Source organism: Amblyomma americanum, chromosome 4 (assembly GCF_052857255.1).
Source record: "Amblyomma americanum isolate KBUSLIRL-KWMA chromosome 4, ASM5285725v1, whole genome shotgun sequence".
Taxonomy (NCBI): Eukaryota; Metazoa; Arthropoda; class Arachnida; order Ixodida; family Ixodidae; genus Amblyomma; species Amblyomma americanum.
Genome location: NC_135500.1, coordinates 9,901,181 through 9,920,459, shown reverse-complemented (window position 1 = coordinate 9,920,459; position 19,279 = coordinate 9,901,181). Strand labels below are relative to the sequence as shown.

Sequence of the window (19,279 nt, the reverse complement as noted above, 5' to 3'; positions counted from 1 at the left end):
AACACCCCACCGGGGACCGCCTCTGCAGAGCCAAATACAAGGTTCCATACGTCGTACGGCGACGGCGATGGGAACGCCCTAACGCCGAAGAAGAGCAAAAGCAAGCACTCGAATCAAGCTCGTTTCCACGCCTCGGACGCTCCCGCTCGCGCAGTGCGTCCCGTAGTGGATCCCGCAGCGCGTCGCGCAGCGCGTCGCGCCATGCCTCACGCCACGCTTCCCGTCATGCCTCGCGCAGCGCATCCCGCGGCCGTGACTCATCTGACGGGAACAGCTTCGGCGTTCAGCGATCGCGCTCCCGTGACAGTCAGCAGGGCCGACGCCGCAAAGGGCGGAGTTAAAAGCAGCAGCGCTAGCTCCAGCAGCGCTACTAGTGGCCGAACCACGCCGAGCAGCTGGCAGGCGTGGATTACCAGCCCCTACTACAAGGAACTCGAACAACTACGCGCAACCAACGCGACGCTGGTAGAAACCACGCGCCGGCTCGCCCAAGAACTAGCCGAGGCCAAGAAAGAACTCCAAGCACAGCGAGCCCAGCCAGCCACTGTCCCAGCTCAGTCATCCGAGACACGTACACCCGCCGTTATCACCGAGCAGAAAACCGACACGCCATCACACCAAGGCACACAATCAATGGATACAACCCAAGACGAGCCCCAGCCGGAGCAGACCACTGACCCAACCCCCAAGAAACGAGCACGCACCTCATCACGACAGTACAAGGACCTGACCCAATTGGAAACTCAGCTCGAAGCAAAAATCGAAGCGTTCGCCAACACCTACGCCAGCACGGCTGCCGTCACCGACCAACGCCTGGCGCGGCTGGAGGAGCTGATCACCACGTCCTTCTGCACCATACAAGAGCGTTTCGCCTTCATTGAACAGACCCTTAAGCCCATAGTACGCAGCCCCACCTTTGTGGCGCAATTCTCCAACCACCCATACCTTCAAGAAGAGACGCAAGCCCCAACTCCGACCCAATCATGTCCCAGCCCCAAGCCACAATAGGATCGCTACCGGGCCTTACGGTCTGGCAGTGGAACTGCAACAGTTACAACAGCAAGAGAGTAGTGCTGCAACACATCACCACAGTAACCAAGAAACCCGACATCATCCTGCTGCAAGAAACGGCGACGGTGACCCCCACCCTCCCTGGGTATCGCGCTCATGTTAGCCCGGCGGAGGGACGGGGCGTCTGCACGTTCGTCCGCAAAGGGCTCACGTTCATCGAGCACCAACTCAAACACGGCCGCAGCAGGGTGGAATATACCTTCACCGAAATCATCCCAAACAAACAACGGAAAGGCAGCCTGTTCATCGCCAACATCTACAGTAACCACAAGCACCAAACACAGAAATTCAAGACCCTACTACACACAGCCAGCACCCAAGCCAAAGACAACACGTTGCTGATCGGAGGGGACTTCAACGCCGCCCATCGAGCGTGGGGTTACGTGAAGGATACGGCCAAGGGACGGGACCTATTACAAGATATCCTGGACCACAACTGTGCCCTGATCACGGACCCCGCTCATCCCACCCGCATCGGCAACTCCGTAGCACGAGACACCACACCAGACCTTACGTTCATCGAGAACGACCACACGGGCAAAGTAACGTGGCACAACACCGGCGTCGACCTGGGCAGCGACCACTACATCCTCGAAATTACGATACCGAACCAATTCCGGGGCAACACCATTATGCACAAGTGGACGGACTGGGACGGCTTCCGTAAGGGACGTCCCACCACAGCAGAAGACATCACAGACATCGAAACCTGGACGGAAGAGCTTTGCGATGCTGTGCACTCGGCCACCAAAACCATCGAAACGGACGAGGACGTCATCGCCATGGATAGCCGCCTGGCCCATCTGTTCGAGGCCAAACGTTCGATACAGGCGCGCTGGAAGCGGCAACGGTGGAATCGCAAATTAAGAAAGAAGGTAGCCAACTTAAACAGGGCCATTGAACACCACTGCAAGGTCCTGTGCCGTCAGCAATGGAACGAAATCTGCAACCGAGCTGACAGGCAACTGCATCGCGGTAGCACCTGGAATCTATTTCGGCACCTCCTAAACGAAACCAAGACCAAGTCACACCAGCGCGACCGCCTCGCCCGCCTCCTGCACACCACCACACAACAACAAGGAAAAGACGCCGTTATCAAGAGCCTGGAAGCCAAGTATCTGCCGGACACGCCAACGGAAATCCACCCGCCGTACGGGGGGCTGCCCAACGCGTGGCTCGACCGAGACATTACTGTGTCAGAGGTACGAGTAGCGCTGCACGAGCTCAACAGCCGCTCAGCAGCCGGCCCCGATCTCGTTACCAACAAGATGCTACGAAACCTCGACAATGCATCGATCGAGGCACTAACCCGTTACTTCAACGAATGCTGGCGTTCGGGCAAGCTCCCTGGACAGTGGAAAACGGCAAGAACAATCCTGATCCCGAAACCGGGCAAACCACCGGACATCGGCAACCTGCGTCCCATCTCGCTTACATCCTGCGTGGGCAAGGTGCTGGAGCACGTGGTGGCCAACCGGTGGCAGGAATACCTGGAGAAGGAAGGCCTCTATCCGGACACGATGATCGGCTTCCGACACAGACTCAGCACACAAGACGCCATGCTACAACTAAAACAAGAAATCATCGACAACAAGACACAAGACAGCAAAGTAATTCTGGGGCTCGATCTACAAAGCGCATTCGACAAAGTCAAACACTCAGCCATATTAGCACAAGTATCACGACTCAACATGGGGGTAACGAGCTACAATTACATCCAAGACTTCTTGACCAACCGCACGGTGGAACTGCACGCCGGAGACCTCAGACTCCCCGAACGCAAGCTCGGTAGCACGGGTACCCCGCAGGGTTCGGTCATCTCGCCGTTGCTCTTCAACCTCGTTATGATTGGGGTAGCGAGGGCAGTAGCGGGGACCGGCGTCCGGCATACGATCTACGCCGACGACATTACCCTGTGGGCGGCCGGCGGCACCGACGCCAGCATCGAGCAGCAGCTACAAGCCGCGGTTACCGCCATCGAGCAGCACCTTGACGGCACCGGCCTAGTGTGCTCGCCCACCAAATCCGAGCTGTTCGTCCTCACACCATTACGACCGGGACGGAAACGCGATCCCCCTCGGGAGTGCGATCACATCAAGATCATGACCGCATCGGGGCAACGCATCCCCGAAGTTCCCAAGATCAGAGTCCTGGGCCTGCTGCTAAACAAGAGTGGCCGCAACGACGAGACCATCAACAAACTTACCACCAAGGCAATGGACGCCATCCGGCTCATACACCGAGTCTCGACACGACGGGCGGGCATGCGTGAAGACAGTCTCGTGCGCCTCGTCCAGTCGTTCGTGATCAGTCACGTCGCCTACGTTGCGGCCTACCTCAACTGGCAGGTCACTGACAGGAACAAGATCAACACGCTGATCAGACGGGCTTACAAGACGGCGCTGGGCTTAACGGAGACCACGAGTACGGCTCGGCTCCTGCAGCTCGGCGTCCATAACACCCTAGAAGAAATAGCCGAGGCGCAGCTCACCGCTCAAATGGAGCGCCTCTCTACCACCAAGACGGGGCGCAGTATACTGACATCCCTGGGTTACAACCCCCGAACCCCCAGCCGGCAACCATGCGAGATCAGCGAGGAGGCGCGGGCTCAAATCCATGTGGACCCCATCCCGAAGAACGTGCACCCCGAATACAACCAAGAACGGCGGCAGGCACGGGCCCAGGCCCTCATCGAGAAACACGCCCAAGACCCGCACGCCCGGTACGTGGACGCAGCGGAATACAAACGAGAAGGCTTCGCGGCGGTGGTCGTTGCGGCGGCTACCGGCACCACGACAACGGCAGCGAGCGTGCGGTGCACGGACGCCACAGACGCCGAGGAGGTTGCCATCGCTCTGGCGATCTCCGAGGCCGAGTGTCACACCGTGCTCAGTGACTCGAGGAACGCCGTGCGCAACTTTGCCAAGGGGCGAGTGAGCGCGCCGGCGGCCGCCATCATCGGCAAGCTCCAGCCCCAAGATCGCCGCAGCACCATCCGTATCAAGTGGTTCCCGGCGTACGCGGGCGAGTGTGCATCCTCGCCGAACCACAACGAGACGGCCCATTCGGCGGCGCGAGCGCTTACCCTCCGCGCCCCCGAGAGTGACCGTTCCGTGTGGTGGTTCGAAACCAAGGACCGCGTAACCAGTTATGGCGAAGTTACCATGTGTTACCGCCTAGCTCGACGGACAATGCTGCCTCCCCACCCGGCACTCAGTCGGGAGGAGGCCGTCATCCTAAGACAGATACAGACCGGGTCAATCCTCGCCCCGGCAGTGCTACACGTACTTCACCCAGAACTCTATCCGAGCGATGTGTGCAATGTTTGTGCAGCTGGTCCGGCGGACCAATGGCACATCATGTGGGACTGTGCCAGGTTCCCGACCGAGGCTACCTCCCGGATATACCCGCCCGAACTTCAAAGTGCAGTGCAGTCTGCAGACAAGGACATTCAACTATGGGCCGTCCAGCAGGCCCGGGGTGCGCTCGAAAAGCACAAGCCTCACGACCCACCACAAACGGGCCGAACGGGGGTAGTGCAGAGGAGGGCATAACCCCGGGTCGACGCTTGGCCAACGTCACGACGCGTCAAACCGTCGGTTGCCGGCATTTTCAATAAAGTTTTTCCTACCTACCTAGGGTTTAGAGATAACAATAGTCATGTAAATAAATCTACGGTGGAAATTAGCAAAAATCAATTGGAGGATTAATGGCACAAAAGCAGAGAGGTGACAAGTTTTAAAGTGTAGGAAGGCATTTTTTTAAAGGAAATGGCGTATTTTATTAACAACTTACAGCAGAGTAAACAAAAATAAATTAAAAAAACTGAGCATAGTGGCAACAACCACTGCCCCGTTTCAAAGGGGATGCTCCTACCTTCCATCCATCGTTCCATCCGTCTTGTAGGAGACCGCACGAAATCTCGAAACGTGATGAGTAGTTGCTGCCACAGTTGGCGCTCTGATCAAGGGTGGTAGCAGACCCCACGAAATCTCGATACGCGATTAGTAAGAGCTAACGCTCTTAGAAACAAGCAAACACACGAGCGTGTTTACTCGCTTGTTTTTGTTCTCCTTCGCTGCCGTTATTAGTCAAGAAAGTTACCAACGAGCCCAAGAACTTCTTTTTATCAATTATCATCGAGACTGACCACTGGCACACATCTGGCAGTTGCGCCGAAAGGAAATGGCAATATGCCAGCAATGCGTTGAAGGATTCTCTTGCCGTTTTGAACTATAATTGTTCCCTTCAATTTGCTCCAGAAAAGAGTGGCTGCTGGCGGACATCCTCTTAAGGTCATTACACAAGAAACCACTGGACAGTACCGACTGAATAGATAATGTAGAGGTACATGCCATTGGAGCGGTCACGAATATAGTGAGCAGCAAAATATTAAATCCTATTGGTGAGGCCACCGTAAACGATCCTGATCTGCACTTAGTTATAGGCTACATAAGAGAGGACGGTGACCTGGTCGGCAGCATAAAGCCATTCGTTCTCGGGTTTTCTCCTTGTTAAAATAATTAGGCTAGAATATTCCAAAGTCGTCATCCCACTGTCGGTAAGACCGGAATGTTTCAACGGATGCATGAGAGTCACTCGGGCTTGAATAAGAGAAAAACAAGAGCTCAGTAGCTAGTACTCTGTCTCGGACAGAGCTCCAATATCGAAAAGATGTGGGAACGTTGTGCTCTCTGGTCGAAATATGCATATTAACAACCGAGCAAGCCGTTTCTGATGAGAGTCGGCGTCGATATCGTCCAGAACAGCGGTTGTTCCTACTTGAGCGTTTAAAATGCCTATCCAACTCCCGAGAATTTCTGAAACTGCTCGCACAGTCACACAGCTCGCCCACAGCTCGAATAGTCGTTGAGAAATTGAGCTGCATGTTTGCCCGTTACGGGACAGCTGTGGATATTTGCTGCGACAACTCCCAGTATGACATGGCTGCCATCGAGGAAGCCATGTCATAGTCATGATTCCCATGTAACATTCATTGTTTCATTGTTAACCGCTGTTCTTGTGCCGAATCCTCAAGTAATGTCCCGTCAGGGACCCTTGAGGTTCAAATGAATAAATAAATAAAAGATAGAACTTGCTGTTTTTTGATCCAAGTAAGAGTTAAAGCATTTTACGTCGAATCCCGAATTTCCACCGTCTAACGGACTTGCCAGAAAAGGCCTTCCGATCATAACAAAATATCCTGAAGAAAATGCAATCCACGGCAGGCTCGGACTGCTTTCCTGCAGTTCGACTCCAATGGAGGAAGGGCGTTCGTGGCAGACGATTGCGCGCGCCACTTTATGACCTCAGCCGACGGCCAAAAACCAACATCTTCGAACGGAAGCCACTGGGGTAGTGGTCCGAAATCCTTGCCGTTAATCACTAAAGAAGGAGTGTTTACTGTTCGTGGCAAACAGCGCACTCGCAAATCGCAAATGGACGGGCCGCCAGCACAGCTGCTATAAAGGCTTTTCAAAACAAAGAGACGCCGACCAGTAAAACGAAAAAATTGTATTGACGTTTCGGCGCCCAGAACGGGGGCCTTGTTCACAATGGAAACACACCAAGAGGGTTCGTCTTTTTAAAAGCTATAGTAATCGCCGTAAAGATCGCGCGTAAATCGGGTTAAGATTGCCCTCGTTACGATTAAGCGTGTGAGCCGTTGTCTGTATCACCAGGGACTCGAGATGAAGCCGTGATGTTGTCAGTTTCTCTTTTTCGATGATTCTTGCTTTTTCCCAATCTATTCTGTGATTTGCCGTCACCGCGTGCTCTGCCAAGGCGTTATTGCGGGTATCTTCTTTCTGCACATCACGAGCATGTTGCTGTAGGCGCTTCTTGTAACTTCCGGTTTCGCCGATGTAAACACCGTTGCAATCTGCACAAGGGATGGCGTAGACAACTCCTGGGAACTTCTCTTTTGGCAACTGATCTTTGACGTTCATCAGTTGTTGTCGCATTTTCTTGACAGGGACATGGGCAACTTGCACGTCATACTCTCGTAATACACGGGCGAGGCACTCACTTGTTTTCGGCACATAAGGAATAGCCGCACGTTTTTTGGGCGGAAGAGGGGCGTCCGGATGACGAGGCCGTGACAGCCGTCGTTCTGTGGACCTGATGAAATGGCTTGGGTAACCACAACTAGTGAGATCTTTTCGTACCCTTGACGCGTCCGCAGCGGCGTCAGTGGTGTTTGTGCATATCTTCTTGGCCCGCTGCATTAAACTGCTCACAACGGCTCTTTTTTGGGCGGCAGGATGGACGGAACTGAAATGTAGGTAGCGGCCTGTATGTGTAGCCTTTCTATACACGCTAAACGACAACTTCTGGCCTTTCCTTGAGACGAGGACGTCCAGAAAAGGCAGACTGCCGTCCACCTCTTCTTCCAACGTAAACTGAATGGCGTCTTCCTGGCTGTTCAGGTGTGTCAGAAACTGGCTCACCGCGTCCTTGTGCAGAATGCACAAGGACGCGGTGAGCACCGCTGCACCGTATGCACCGCTGCGCTCGATAGCGATGCCTCTCTACCGGAAAGATCGCCAATAGAAGCACGGGACCTGCGCCGGCTGCTTGCTTTCTGCCTGAGCAATACCTACTTTGTTTTTAGGGGAAACTACTACAAGCAAGTCCATGGGACCCCCATGGGTGCTTCTGTTTCGGTGACGGCCGCTAACCTCACCATGGAGTCATTGGAGCGACGCGCGTTAACCTCCTTTCACCCTGCCCCCAAGGTCTTCTTCCGTTACATCGACGACTGCTTTTGCATTCTGCACAAGGACGCGGTGAGCCAGTTTCTGACACACCTGAACAGCCAGGAAGACGCCATTCAGTTTACGTTGGAAGAAGAGGTGGACGGCAGTCTGCCTTTTCTGGACGTCCTCGTCTCAAGGAAAGGCCAGAAGTTGTCGTTTAGCGTGTATAGAAAGGCTACACATACAGGCCGCTACCTACATTTCAGTTCCGTCCATCCTGCCGCCCAAAAAAGAGCCGTTGTGAGCAGTTTAATGCAGCGGGCCAAGAAGATATGCACAAACACCACTGACGCCGCTGCGGACGCGTCAAGGGTACGAAAAGATCTCACTAGTTGTGGTTACCCAAGCCATTTCATCAGGTCCACAGAACGACGGCTGTCACGGCCTCGTCATCCAGACGCCCCTCTTCCGCCCAAAAAACGTGCGGCTATTCCTTATGTGCCGAAAACAAGTGAGTGCCTCGCCCGTGTATTACGAGAGTATGACGTGCAAGTTGCCCATGTCCCTGTCAAGAAAATGCGACAACAACTGATGAACGTCAAAGATCAGTTGCCAAAAGAGAAGTTCCCAGGAGTTGTCTACGCCATCCCTTGTGCAGATTGCAACGGTGTTTACATCGGCGAAACCGGAAGTTACAAGAAGCGCCTACAGCAACATGCTCGTGATGTGCAGAAAGAAGATACCCGCAATAACGCCTTGGCAGAGCACGCGGTGACGGCAAATCACAGAATAGATTGGGAAAAAGCAAGAATCATCGAAAAAGAGAAACTGACAACATCACGGCTTCATCTCGAGTCCCTGGTGATACAGACAACGGCTCACACGCTTAATCGTAACGAGGGCAATCTTAACCCGATTTACGCGCGATCTTTACGGCGATTACTATAGCTTTTAAAAAGACGAACCCTCTTGGTGTGTTTCCATTGTGAACAAGGCCCCCGTTCTGGGCGCCGAAACGTCAATACAATTTTTTCGTTTTACTGGTCGGCGTCTCTTTGTTTTGAAATGTATCCCCCCGGCCAGACGGGATTCCGTCACACTCTCGACTTCATCAGCTATAAAGGCTTCTTGCCGAAGTATTACAAGCTGATTTGCCGCAACCGCAAGCACCGAAACGCGACGCGTCAACCTTTCTAGAGCAGTACAGTCGAGTGTGGTGAGACAGACAGTAAATGCGAGCTCTTTGAAAAGATGGTTACCAGCCCAAATCAGCTAACTGACTCATCACAGACTGGTAGTTTAAGCTAACAGTAAGGTGGTCCGCACGAAACAGAGGCTGCTGGCTTCTCTACAATAGCATCTTTACCCGAGTGAATCGCTTACCCGTTTCAAAGAAGTAAAATAATGGGGAAGATGTATCCTACCAGACAGGCATGCGCTCTGCGTTTCAGCCATGCCCTCACCGACCGCGGCCGATGGTGCTGACACGTGGCTACATAGGCCATCCTGTAAAAATGCTACCAGTAGCTATGATTAAACGTACACTCTGTTCTGGCACGACTGTAACTGTCAACCATGAATCCTCCTTTTTTGTCTGAGACATATATATGGTCCCTTGTGTCCTAGAGCGCGCACCGCACAATCGTACAACAGACGATTGCGTACCTGAGGCCGCCTTAGTTTCTGTAAAAAGTCGATCCCCTCGCTCACGATGCTCTGAAAGTGATTTTTTCAAAGTGGAATACTTTTTAGCCCCACGTATAAGAGAGAAAAAAGTGGTGCTTGCCTTGTTCTTTTTATGCATAGCAATAAAAAGTATTCCACCCTGAAAAATGTACAAACTAGCCCTCAGACAAACGCTGCAGAGACTGTCCTTGTGGCGCCCGGGGGCGATGAAACACATCGCACAACAGCGACCTGCTTTAGCGGAGCTAGCTTATGTTGAATGCATTGGATTGCACACCATCTACTGTAGCGAAAGCTACACTAGGCTAGTAGCAGCGAGTTTCGCCGTACCTTTCGGAGGCCCCAGCTGCGCATGTGCCGTAACCATGGCAACCAGCTGCATCGTTCCACAGGTGTTCTGCCGCCGCACCGCGCCGGTCTCTACCGCTGCGCCGACTCGTGACGTCATGTGCCTCATTATGTAGCTTCACTGCGCATGCGCAAACCATTCGCCAGTTCGCCAAAGCTCCGTTTTTTGATCTTGGAAGTGCGATTCCGATGTCGTGCAGAAGGAGGCAGAAGGCGGAAGAGCAAGTATGCCTTGAACAGAGGAATACATGTGGTGTCCCTACCTTTTATTGCCTCTACTTTATAGGTTGGACTGTCTCACAGTGTCATTAACGATGTTTTAGGTTCTTATTCTGCCCAAGTTAGAGATCATATACGGCTTTCGTTGTTTTTACACCCTTTTTGAGTTTCTGTCGCTTTCTTGTTTTGCTTTAGCTATGGCGGGGTACCTCAGTTCACTGTGTGGTTGTTTAGCTTTTTCTGTGCTTGTGCACGTCCTAATTGTATCCTTGTTCATCCTCGTCCTTTTTCCACAATCGAAGCATTGCGTTTGATTGAGGCCGGCGCTGCACATGTTGTGGGTGTTCACCCTCTCTAATGACGCGAACCAGTCCTGGATGTCGTTGTGTTCAGCATAGCTGAATACAGCGGGATTGACGCAGCGCTGCAGCGCAGAACACGGTGGGGTGCCGTGAAGCGGCACCGTGGCTGGAAGCTTCAGGTATGCTAGTTGTAAATAGAGTCCGGTATCGCTGCCACCGGGACGGCGGTCACCCATTGCCTCCACCAGCAGAAAGGAAGTTCGTTCGAAAAGCAAAACTGGGGTATAAATCAGAACAGCTGAAAGAAAGGCAATGCGAAGAATAGCCACTCTGGGTGCAAGCAATTAGGGCTGCTATCTCGTGCACCACGGCGGCGCTTCATCTCCCGCATCTGTTTCGACGCCGACATGAGGCTCGTACGTCATGTTTCACTGATAATCGGCCGGAAATAACACGAGGAATAAAAAAGTGTCACACTTTGCGGCTGCATTTCCATGACTAACAATGCGCGACACTTTCGGCAAAGATAGCTACAGTTCAGGCCACTTCTTGCTGCCCGCTGATCAGGTGTATATTCTATATTTGCTCATGCATAACGAAGGCCCAAAAGCATTTTTATCCAGGTGCTGTTTTTCAGCTGCTGCAATAATCGCATGTCGAACGAGACCAGAATAAGACCTGTTTGATATAGGCGGTTCTTTGGAGTCTTTTTTAAATGCAGTCTGAAAGCAGCGCTTCTGCTTTACGTCAACATGCCACGGTGGCTCAGTGGCTAGGCCGCTCGGCTACTGATCCGGAGTACCCGGATTCGAATCCGAAGCGGCGACAGCGTTTCGATGAAGGCAAAACGCAAAGGCGGCCGTGTGCTGTGTGATGTCTGTGCACGTTAAAGAACCCCAGGTGGTCGAAATTACTGCGGAGCCCTCATGTACGGCGCCTCTTTCTTCCTTTCTTATTTCACTCTCTCCTTTATTCCTTCTAATACGGCGTGGTTCAGCTGTCTGCCGAGATGTGAGACAGATACTGCGCCATTTTCTTTGCCCAAAAAACGAATTTTCAATTTTTTCATGTCGTTGCGTCATTGCATTTCGCTGCTTTTCCCATAATGCAATATGGGTAATGCATGCAGACATCCATTCTGCGTGCCACCCTTGAGTCTTTCATGCTTGAATTGCGCAAAAAAAAGCAAGGGAGGTTAACATTCTACTTGGCATATAACGCGCTATCTTTCTGCGCAAGAACAAAGATAGGGAGGAAAAGCTGAAATCAAATCTCACCTTGGGACTCCTTCGCTCTCCAGGACGTAAATAACGTTCGTGCCATCTGCATCGTCAATCCATGACCTGCGGTCGATGCTTATGCCAGCCGGGGACGTGGAGAGACAGTTCCACTTCAGTGAGGGCAAACTCTGAACATTTTCGTCTGTGCTTAACCTGCAGAGCACAACGCAAGATGCACTAACTTTTGCGTCTTTTTCTTTTCGTAACTGCATAATTTTTCATCTGAATAAACTGTCAAGCATAAAAGAAATTCTTCGTACGTAGAGCACAGCCTGTTCGGGCCTTTGCGAACGTGCCTGATCGGGCTAGTCGGTAATTCATGCCAGCGAGGAATATCATACAGCGCAACTTTTAAAGCGACAACGTTAAGGGCCCCATGTCGCAGAAAAGCCGCTGACGGCGCTGTTGGCTTTGGCGGTGTTAATACACGAAAACCTCCAAATAAAGAACTCTTGTGGAGATACGGGAATCGAACTCATGTCTTTCAGATTGGGAGGCGAGCACACAAACAAAAAATGGCAACGTCACAAACAGATCATATTCTCTGCTGCACTCTAAAATATCAAGAGCGGACATGGGCTTCGCTCGCACGAGAAACTCAGAACCGCTCAAGGAACCCAAACATCCCGTCAAACTGGTAGCTTCTTGCGCAAAATATAGCTCCTCGTACACTGCATGCAACTTAAATACGGTTTCTTCGAAGTAATCGCGGACAGGCTCGTTGATTCGAAATGAAGAAAAGTGGACGTAATAAATGTGTTGTGGTGTTTGACTTCTTGTTTGTGACTATTTATTAATAGAATAAAACATAAGAATGGAAGGAAAAGATGTTGCTAGTCGCGGCACCTTCTATCGAATCCTGCAGCACCTGGGCTGCGGTTGACTTCATTAAGTGTCCTTTTGTACTGATTCGTAAATGAGTAATTATAAGCATGCGATTTTTCAAACGGGACCCTGTAAGAATCGCAATCTATTTCATAAATAATTTCGATTGACTGCCATGTGCTGTGGCAAAGCAGTGCTTTCTATGTTGTAGAGATGAAGGTAAATGCAAATAGGTATGATGGATGGTGTTATGACCGTGTTCGGTTTGACTTTGGGCTCATAGAATTCTACGTCCCAATGCGACTCAGGCTATGGGAGATGCCGTAGTGGATGTCTTCGGCAACTTCGGCGATCTGTGGTTCTTTAACTGCACTGAATTCTCACAGGTGTTATGGATTTGAATTTGGAGGACCGGCAGATGAAACCTTTGAAGACGTCAACTGGTCAGAACGAGGAGCTCGGTGATTACAGGAAGGTTTCGCCCCTGCAGGAGGCAGCATGGATGCAACCCTTCGTGACCTCTTCGGGGTTCAGACGGGCAGGAAGCGGTGACCGGACCTGTGTGCGACATGTTTTGTGCTGGTGTAAATCACTGCGATGTCATGGAACTCGTAGCGCCCGAGCACCTGTCATGTACGCGTCTCATGAAGCCCACCTGCCCTAAATACACACAGTCTATGGCAATGATGTTGTTTCTCTCTCTCGATCCCTCTACGCGTATGTGTGCTGTTGTGACCAACGAATGCGACGCCAACGAAGACGCAGACGTCCATTACGGCCTCTCTGTCTTTTCTCTTTCACTTCTAACTTCCCCCTTCTCTCACGGCGTGGTTGAGGAGTCAACCAATATGTGAGACAGCAAATACGGCGCCTCTATTTGTGTGCTGTGCCATGAGAAGTAGGTCGCTGTGTGGCTGAAGAGCATGAGAGGCGATTGAGAAGGCGATGTAGCCGGGACCCAATAACGCTGTCGCGTTCGGCTCTTAACAGCGAAAGGTAAGCGTCATCCAATTTTTTCACATGGAGACAAGACGTGTACCTCTACGTGGATTTCAACTTGTTATTTCAGGAAAGAAGAGCATATTTTTAGGCAGTTGGTCGAGGAAGCACTTGAACAGCAGCTGAGTTTACTACGTAGCACAAGCACGTGGCAACATATGCGACATGCAATGAAAAAAACGAATAAATACAATAAAAGAAAATAGCGTTTAAAAAGGCAGAAAGGTTCAAAAAGTATTAGATTAAAGCCTACTAGCTTAGTGAATTAATCAGCGACAGCTGATCGGTGCTAGCAGCCAAACGGTCTGGAGTGGAAGGCCCATTTTCACGTTTCACTGGCGAGAACCCGGTTGCGCGTTTCACAGCTAGACCCGTTTTGGCGTCTGTACACTCACGTTAATGCTCGGCGCTCTGCTGCTGGCGGTCTTCGGTTCGACTGCGTTTCCAGCGCACTTCACGGGCTAGCTTGCACGAATCAGGTATCTAGTTCTCAGGGCTGTCTTATTTGCAGTCTAAGCCCTCTGTTGGTTTTCAGGAAAGTAAAGGTGCATAATTGGCTCACTAGATTAGTGGACGCCCCCTGTCACGCTTTGAAACACGTGTAGAAAATAGTGGATAGTGGATACGTCCTGGCTAAACGTCGAATCATTTTAAGCTTGATCCTGACGACCCATCATTTCTGGTCAGAATTAATCTCTTTATTACTCACTATTGCGCACCAAAATATTTTAATTGAACCTGTATTTTTATGTAATGAGAACCGTACGTGCGAGATAAAGCGGGCTTGATTTCAGTGACTTGCCAAAATACTGTCCTGCGAGTGGACGCTTGTAGGACAAAAGGGTTGAAGATTGGGCGAGTTGGTACGAATTCATAGTGCTGTGGCACCACAAGGACGGGGACGTAGACGGCGTGACGACAACACACGTGCTCACTAACAGCTGACAAAATTTATTAGAAGCACGAAATATATAAAGAAACAAATCAACGGTTATTGCGTAGTCCAGAACAAGGTATCAAAAGCGCCAGACAATTACACATACAGCACCAGGAATCTACCTGTTATGGAGAGTTTAATGCTCTTTCAAGATAATCAGCCTCAGCGTCAAATAGCAGCAATGATGGCGAACTCATGCATTTATCGGCCGACTTTCTTATTCGGCAGGCCTCCATAATCTCCCGGGAAGTCTTATCTTTATGTTTCCAAGGAATGCGCGTTTCTTTGAGCAGTGGGACACACTTGTGGCTATTGACCGTCGAGGTTCGGGAACACACTTGACCAAGCATGTCAAAAGCCACATGTGTGCCGCTGTTCAAAGAAACGCGCGTTCCCTGGAAATATAAAGGTAAGACTTCCTGGGAGATTATGGAGGCCTGCCGATAAGAAAGTCGTCCGATGAATGCGTGAGTTCGCCATCATTGCTGCTACTTGACGCTGAGGTTGGTTATCTTGAAAGAGAATTAAACTCATGATAACAGGTAGATAATAACCAAGATCATCAAGGCTGAACCACACAAAAGTGATAAGGCCATACAGTGCCAGGACTAAGCAGTTCCAAAAATATTTTTCCCATGCACAATCGAGCAACGAAATCGCCTGCCTGCTTCGGTTGTTGAATGTGCTAATATTGAATCCTTTTGAGCGTTCTTTGCAAACTTACATTTTGTAACCCTCCCCTGCCTGGGCAGCACTGCTGCCTGAAGTATTTGTAAATAAATAAATAAAATTCTTGGTGCTGTATGCAATTGCCTGGCGCTTTTGTAACCTTGTTCTGGACTGCCCATGTAATCGTTGGTTTTTCTTTATATATTTTGTGCTTCTATTAAATTTTTTCAGTTGTTAGTGAGCACTTGTGTTGTCGGCACTCCGTCTACGTCCTCGTCCTTGTGGTGTCACAGCACTATGAGCTTAATTGAAAGATATTGGAGGAATTTTTACTTTAGCGTCGTCCAGCAGCGCCCATATTAAGGCGATCCTTCTGAGGACATCTGATCATCGTACACACAAAAGGTCCCGAAGACGTCCTTTTTTGGGCTGAGGACGTCTGCACCATTTGAGAACGACTTCAGTGTTGCCTGCGGTCTTCTTATTTTTCATTAGTTGCTTGTAGTAGCCCGTCTCGTCTTCGGAATGCGATCTCTCCGATTGAACAAAACAGCATTGATGCTTTATCGCCCCGGGAGACGGTTAATAGCTCAATCTACAGATTACCTGTGCTGCGGCCTCCTGGAAGTGCGTAGTTTGTGCCTTTTAATACCACCTCAATACTATCGCCTCCTACAAGACGAAAGCTAGCGACTCACACTCAGGAATGAAGGCAAATGTAGAAAGTCACTGCCTTTTTAATTTACACAGCGGAGATTTACACAGAATTTATTTATTTACAAATACTTCAGGCAGCAGTGCTGCCCAGGCAGGGGAGGGTTACAATAGGTAAGTTTGGCAGCGGTGGCAGCGCATCGTTCACAGCCTGACGCCTTATCTGTCACATTTTGCAGCTGCTCGCACCGTTGCAAGGCTTAAAGAAGAGTGACCGGATTCTATCGTGCCGCTGCGCCCTGGGTGTGAGGACTGGCTTCTGCGCATCCTATGGGGCGCCACCGACGACTGGATGCAGCTTAAAAGGAGCGGCTGGACACACGACGGTTTCTTGGCAGCGGTGGCAGCGCATCGTTCACAGCCTGACGCCTTATCTGTCACATTTTGCAGGTTGGTTTACAAAATCTCTCCTTCAGTTAGTACGGGATTGTTGCATGTTCTGTCTGCTGCCACTGCTGCCAATATTGCGTTACATTGTGTATGCTTGTTGGTTGTGCTAAAGGGGCCATGTCGCAGAAGATAAGTGACCTGCGTGATGAACTCCGCCTTGAAATTAAAGCTGCGCGAGAAGCGGTAGACCGCGACTTGCGTGCAAAAATTAGAGCGCTTCGGAGCGAACTCTCCGAACATACTCGGAGCTTGGAATACATGAAGGGCGTCTTTGAAGAAATGCGGGAAAACTATAATGCTGCCAAGGTAGAGAATTCTGCCCTGAAAGAAGAGAACAGTGCATTGCATGCTGCACTACAGGCCACCCAAACCCGCCTCGCTGATGCTGAGTCCCGCCTAGTGTTCTCAGAGCAGTACTCACGCAGCAAAAACATTGAAATCAAAGGATTAGAGGAAAGCCCCGATGAAGACGTCACTGACATTGTATGCAAACTTGGAGTGCTCACTGGTGTACCCGTTAGTGCCGAGGACGTAGAGGCGTGTCATCGTGTTCCCTCGAAATCTAAACCAGATAACATAATTGTACAATTCACTAGGCGTCAGAAAAGGGACACACTGGTTGAAAAGGCAAGGAAACTCCGACTCAGCAGCAAAGACTTCGGAAACGCATCAACATCACCGGTCTTCGTTAATGATCACCTTTGTCCCTTTCTTCGGCGCCTTCTGAGCTTGGCCGTAGCTAAGAAAAAGGCAGCCGGATGAAAGTATGTCTGGAGCAGAGGAGTAAAGATATATGCCATGCAGTCTGACGGCTCGGAATTGATTGTTATCAAGAACGACAATGACCTAAACAGGATTCAGTAGAGACACACAGATAGCCTGCGCGTGCGTTGAACAGACTACTTGAAAAAAAAATATAAGTATGGGTCACCGCTTGTGTTCTGAACTAGAAAACAGCTGCAGAATTACTAAGGGCGCTGCTCAGCGCGCATTCAGAATGAGGCTACTGAAAAGCGAATACCTTAAAAACGTGCCTTGGCCGATTATCAATGCAAATGATAGCGAAGGCAGGCACCCTATTCCTATGCTTCGCCCGAAACTGATAAACGTAAACACAGGTGCATGCTTTTGGGTGGCTCTAGATGACTACATGGATCAACAAACGCCTTACATAAAAAAACCTCCAGACACACGATGTAACACCCGATTGCATTCCCTTACTTTTTATTCTCTTCATCATGGCTTCGCCGGATGGTAGTTATCTGGATATGTCGGAACTTAGAAACTATGCCATCACCAACACAGAGACACGGTTTACCTGTGTTCACTTCAATCTGCAGTCTGGCAGAAATAAATACGCGAATTTAGAATGTCTCTTTCGCGAAGTAGGAGTACTGTTTGATGCAGTAATGTTTTCTGAGACTTGGTACCACACTGAGAATGATGTGTTTCGTATGCCTGTTTACCGATCATATTTTATTAATCGCACTGACCAACGAGGTGGCGGTGTTTGTGCCCTGACCTCGAACAATATGAACTCTGAGCTGCAGCCAGAATTCTGTGTTGTCACACCAGACTACGAAACACTGACGCTGAGGTCAGGGTCAACCATTTTCTGTGTTTGCTATCGTCCGCCATCTGGAGATACCTGCCAGTTTTTTTTCATTTCTGGATTCTATTTTGGAGTACGTAAACGAGAACAAATACCACTTAATTCTAGGTGGGGACTTCAACATAAACTGGCTTGGTGAAACCAGCGTAAAAGAAACCTTCGAATCCCTGTTAAACATTCACCTATGCAAGAATGTAATAGCGTCACCCACAAGAATAACAGTAACTTCACAGTCTGTGTTAGATCTCTTCATCACAAATATTGATATATCTCGTGTGAAAGGTGGAGTCATAAATTACGCGCTCAGCGATCATCTTCCAATTTTTATGTCTATTGAGCATATTGTTAACACCAACAGACACTCAAGACAACCTTTCCAGTACCGTGTAATCAACCCAGAAAAGCTGTCATCCTTTCGCACCCGCTTAACCGGCTTTGATTGTGCCGATGTACTTGAGTTGAGAAACCCTGAAGAAGCTTACGATAAATTAATGGAAAAAATTACTGATGCCTATTACGACTGCTTTCCACTTGTTACGCTAAAACGACCTAAAAAGGCTCGTAAGCCATGGGTTACCAGCGACATGCTAAAGCTTATTACAAAACGAGATCGACTGTATGCTAAGTTTCTGCAAGCCAGGAACCTTGACACATTAAAACTTTATAAAGAGTACCGAAATTTTGTCAACAAAGAACTACGTGCAGCTAAAAGGAATTATCACGAAAATCTTTTCAACTCCTCGACTGGCCGATCAGAGGACATATGGAGGATATTGAGTCTTTTGACCAGAGAGTCACCCGAAACAGTCTCGAAAGTAACGTTAGATAATGTAGAATTAACCGGGGTTGACCTAGCCAATGCCTTCAACGATTACTTCCTCTCTGTTGCACAGGCACGAAACACCACTGCTAATTACAGCTACATGGAACAAAGTACCGGCCACAGTATGTTTTTGAAGCCCGTCACTATTGATGAAGTTATTGCAGCGTTTGTATCACTTAGGAATAGTAAGTCAGAAGATGCTCTTGGTCTTCAAATCACACCAGTTAAATATGTTATTGATGTAATAGCACCCTGTTTGATCCACATTTTTAACGCCTGCCTGTCGTTCGGTCTGTTTCGGCGTGGCATGCAATCCGCAAGGGTTACCGTGACCTATAAAAAAGGAAACCGAGATGAATTATCAAATTATCGTCCTATTTCTATTCTTCCTGTCATTTCCAAAGGATTCGAAAAATTAATTCTACAACGCTTGATGGCTTTTTCTGACAAACATAACATTTTAACACCGGCTCAGTACGGCTTCCGAAAAAATAAATCAACCGAGTTAGCTTTTCTTGCTCAAAAGGAGCAGATATTACAGAATTTTGAAAATAAAAATATCGTGTTAGGCCTCTTTTAGATTTCACGAAAGCCTTTGATCTCATCAATCACCGCATCCTGCTTAAGAAGATAGAATACTACGGTTTTCGCGGCAAAGTTCTCTCTTTAATATCTTCTTATTTACAGCATCGCACACAATTTGTCG

At 49.7% G+C, this 19,279-nt stretch overlaps 1 protein-coding gene across 1 annotated transcript in view; it reads right to left on the bottom strand.

The window, feature by feature from the left end:
* Positions 1-19,279, bottom strand: part of LOC144127786 (ADP-ribose pyrophosphatase, mitochondrial-like) — a 364,491-nt gene that overhangs the window by 162,130 nt on the left and 183,082 nt on the right. Inside the window, exon 4 of the mRNA XM_077660694.1 lies at positions 11,602-11,757. Within this exon, the coding sequence (XP_077516820.1) occupies positions 11,602-11,757 (156 nt within the window). The remainder of the gene's footprint in view (positions 1-11,601; positions 11,758-19,279) is intronic.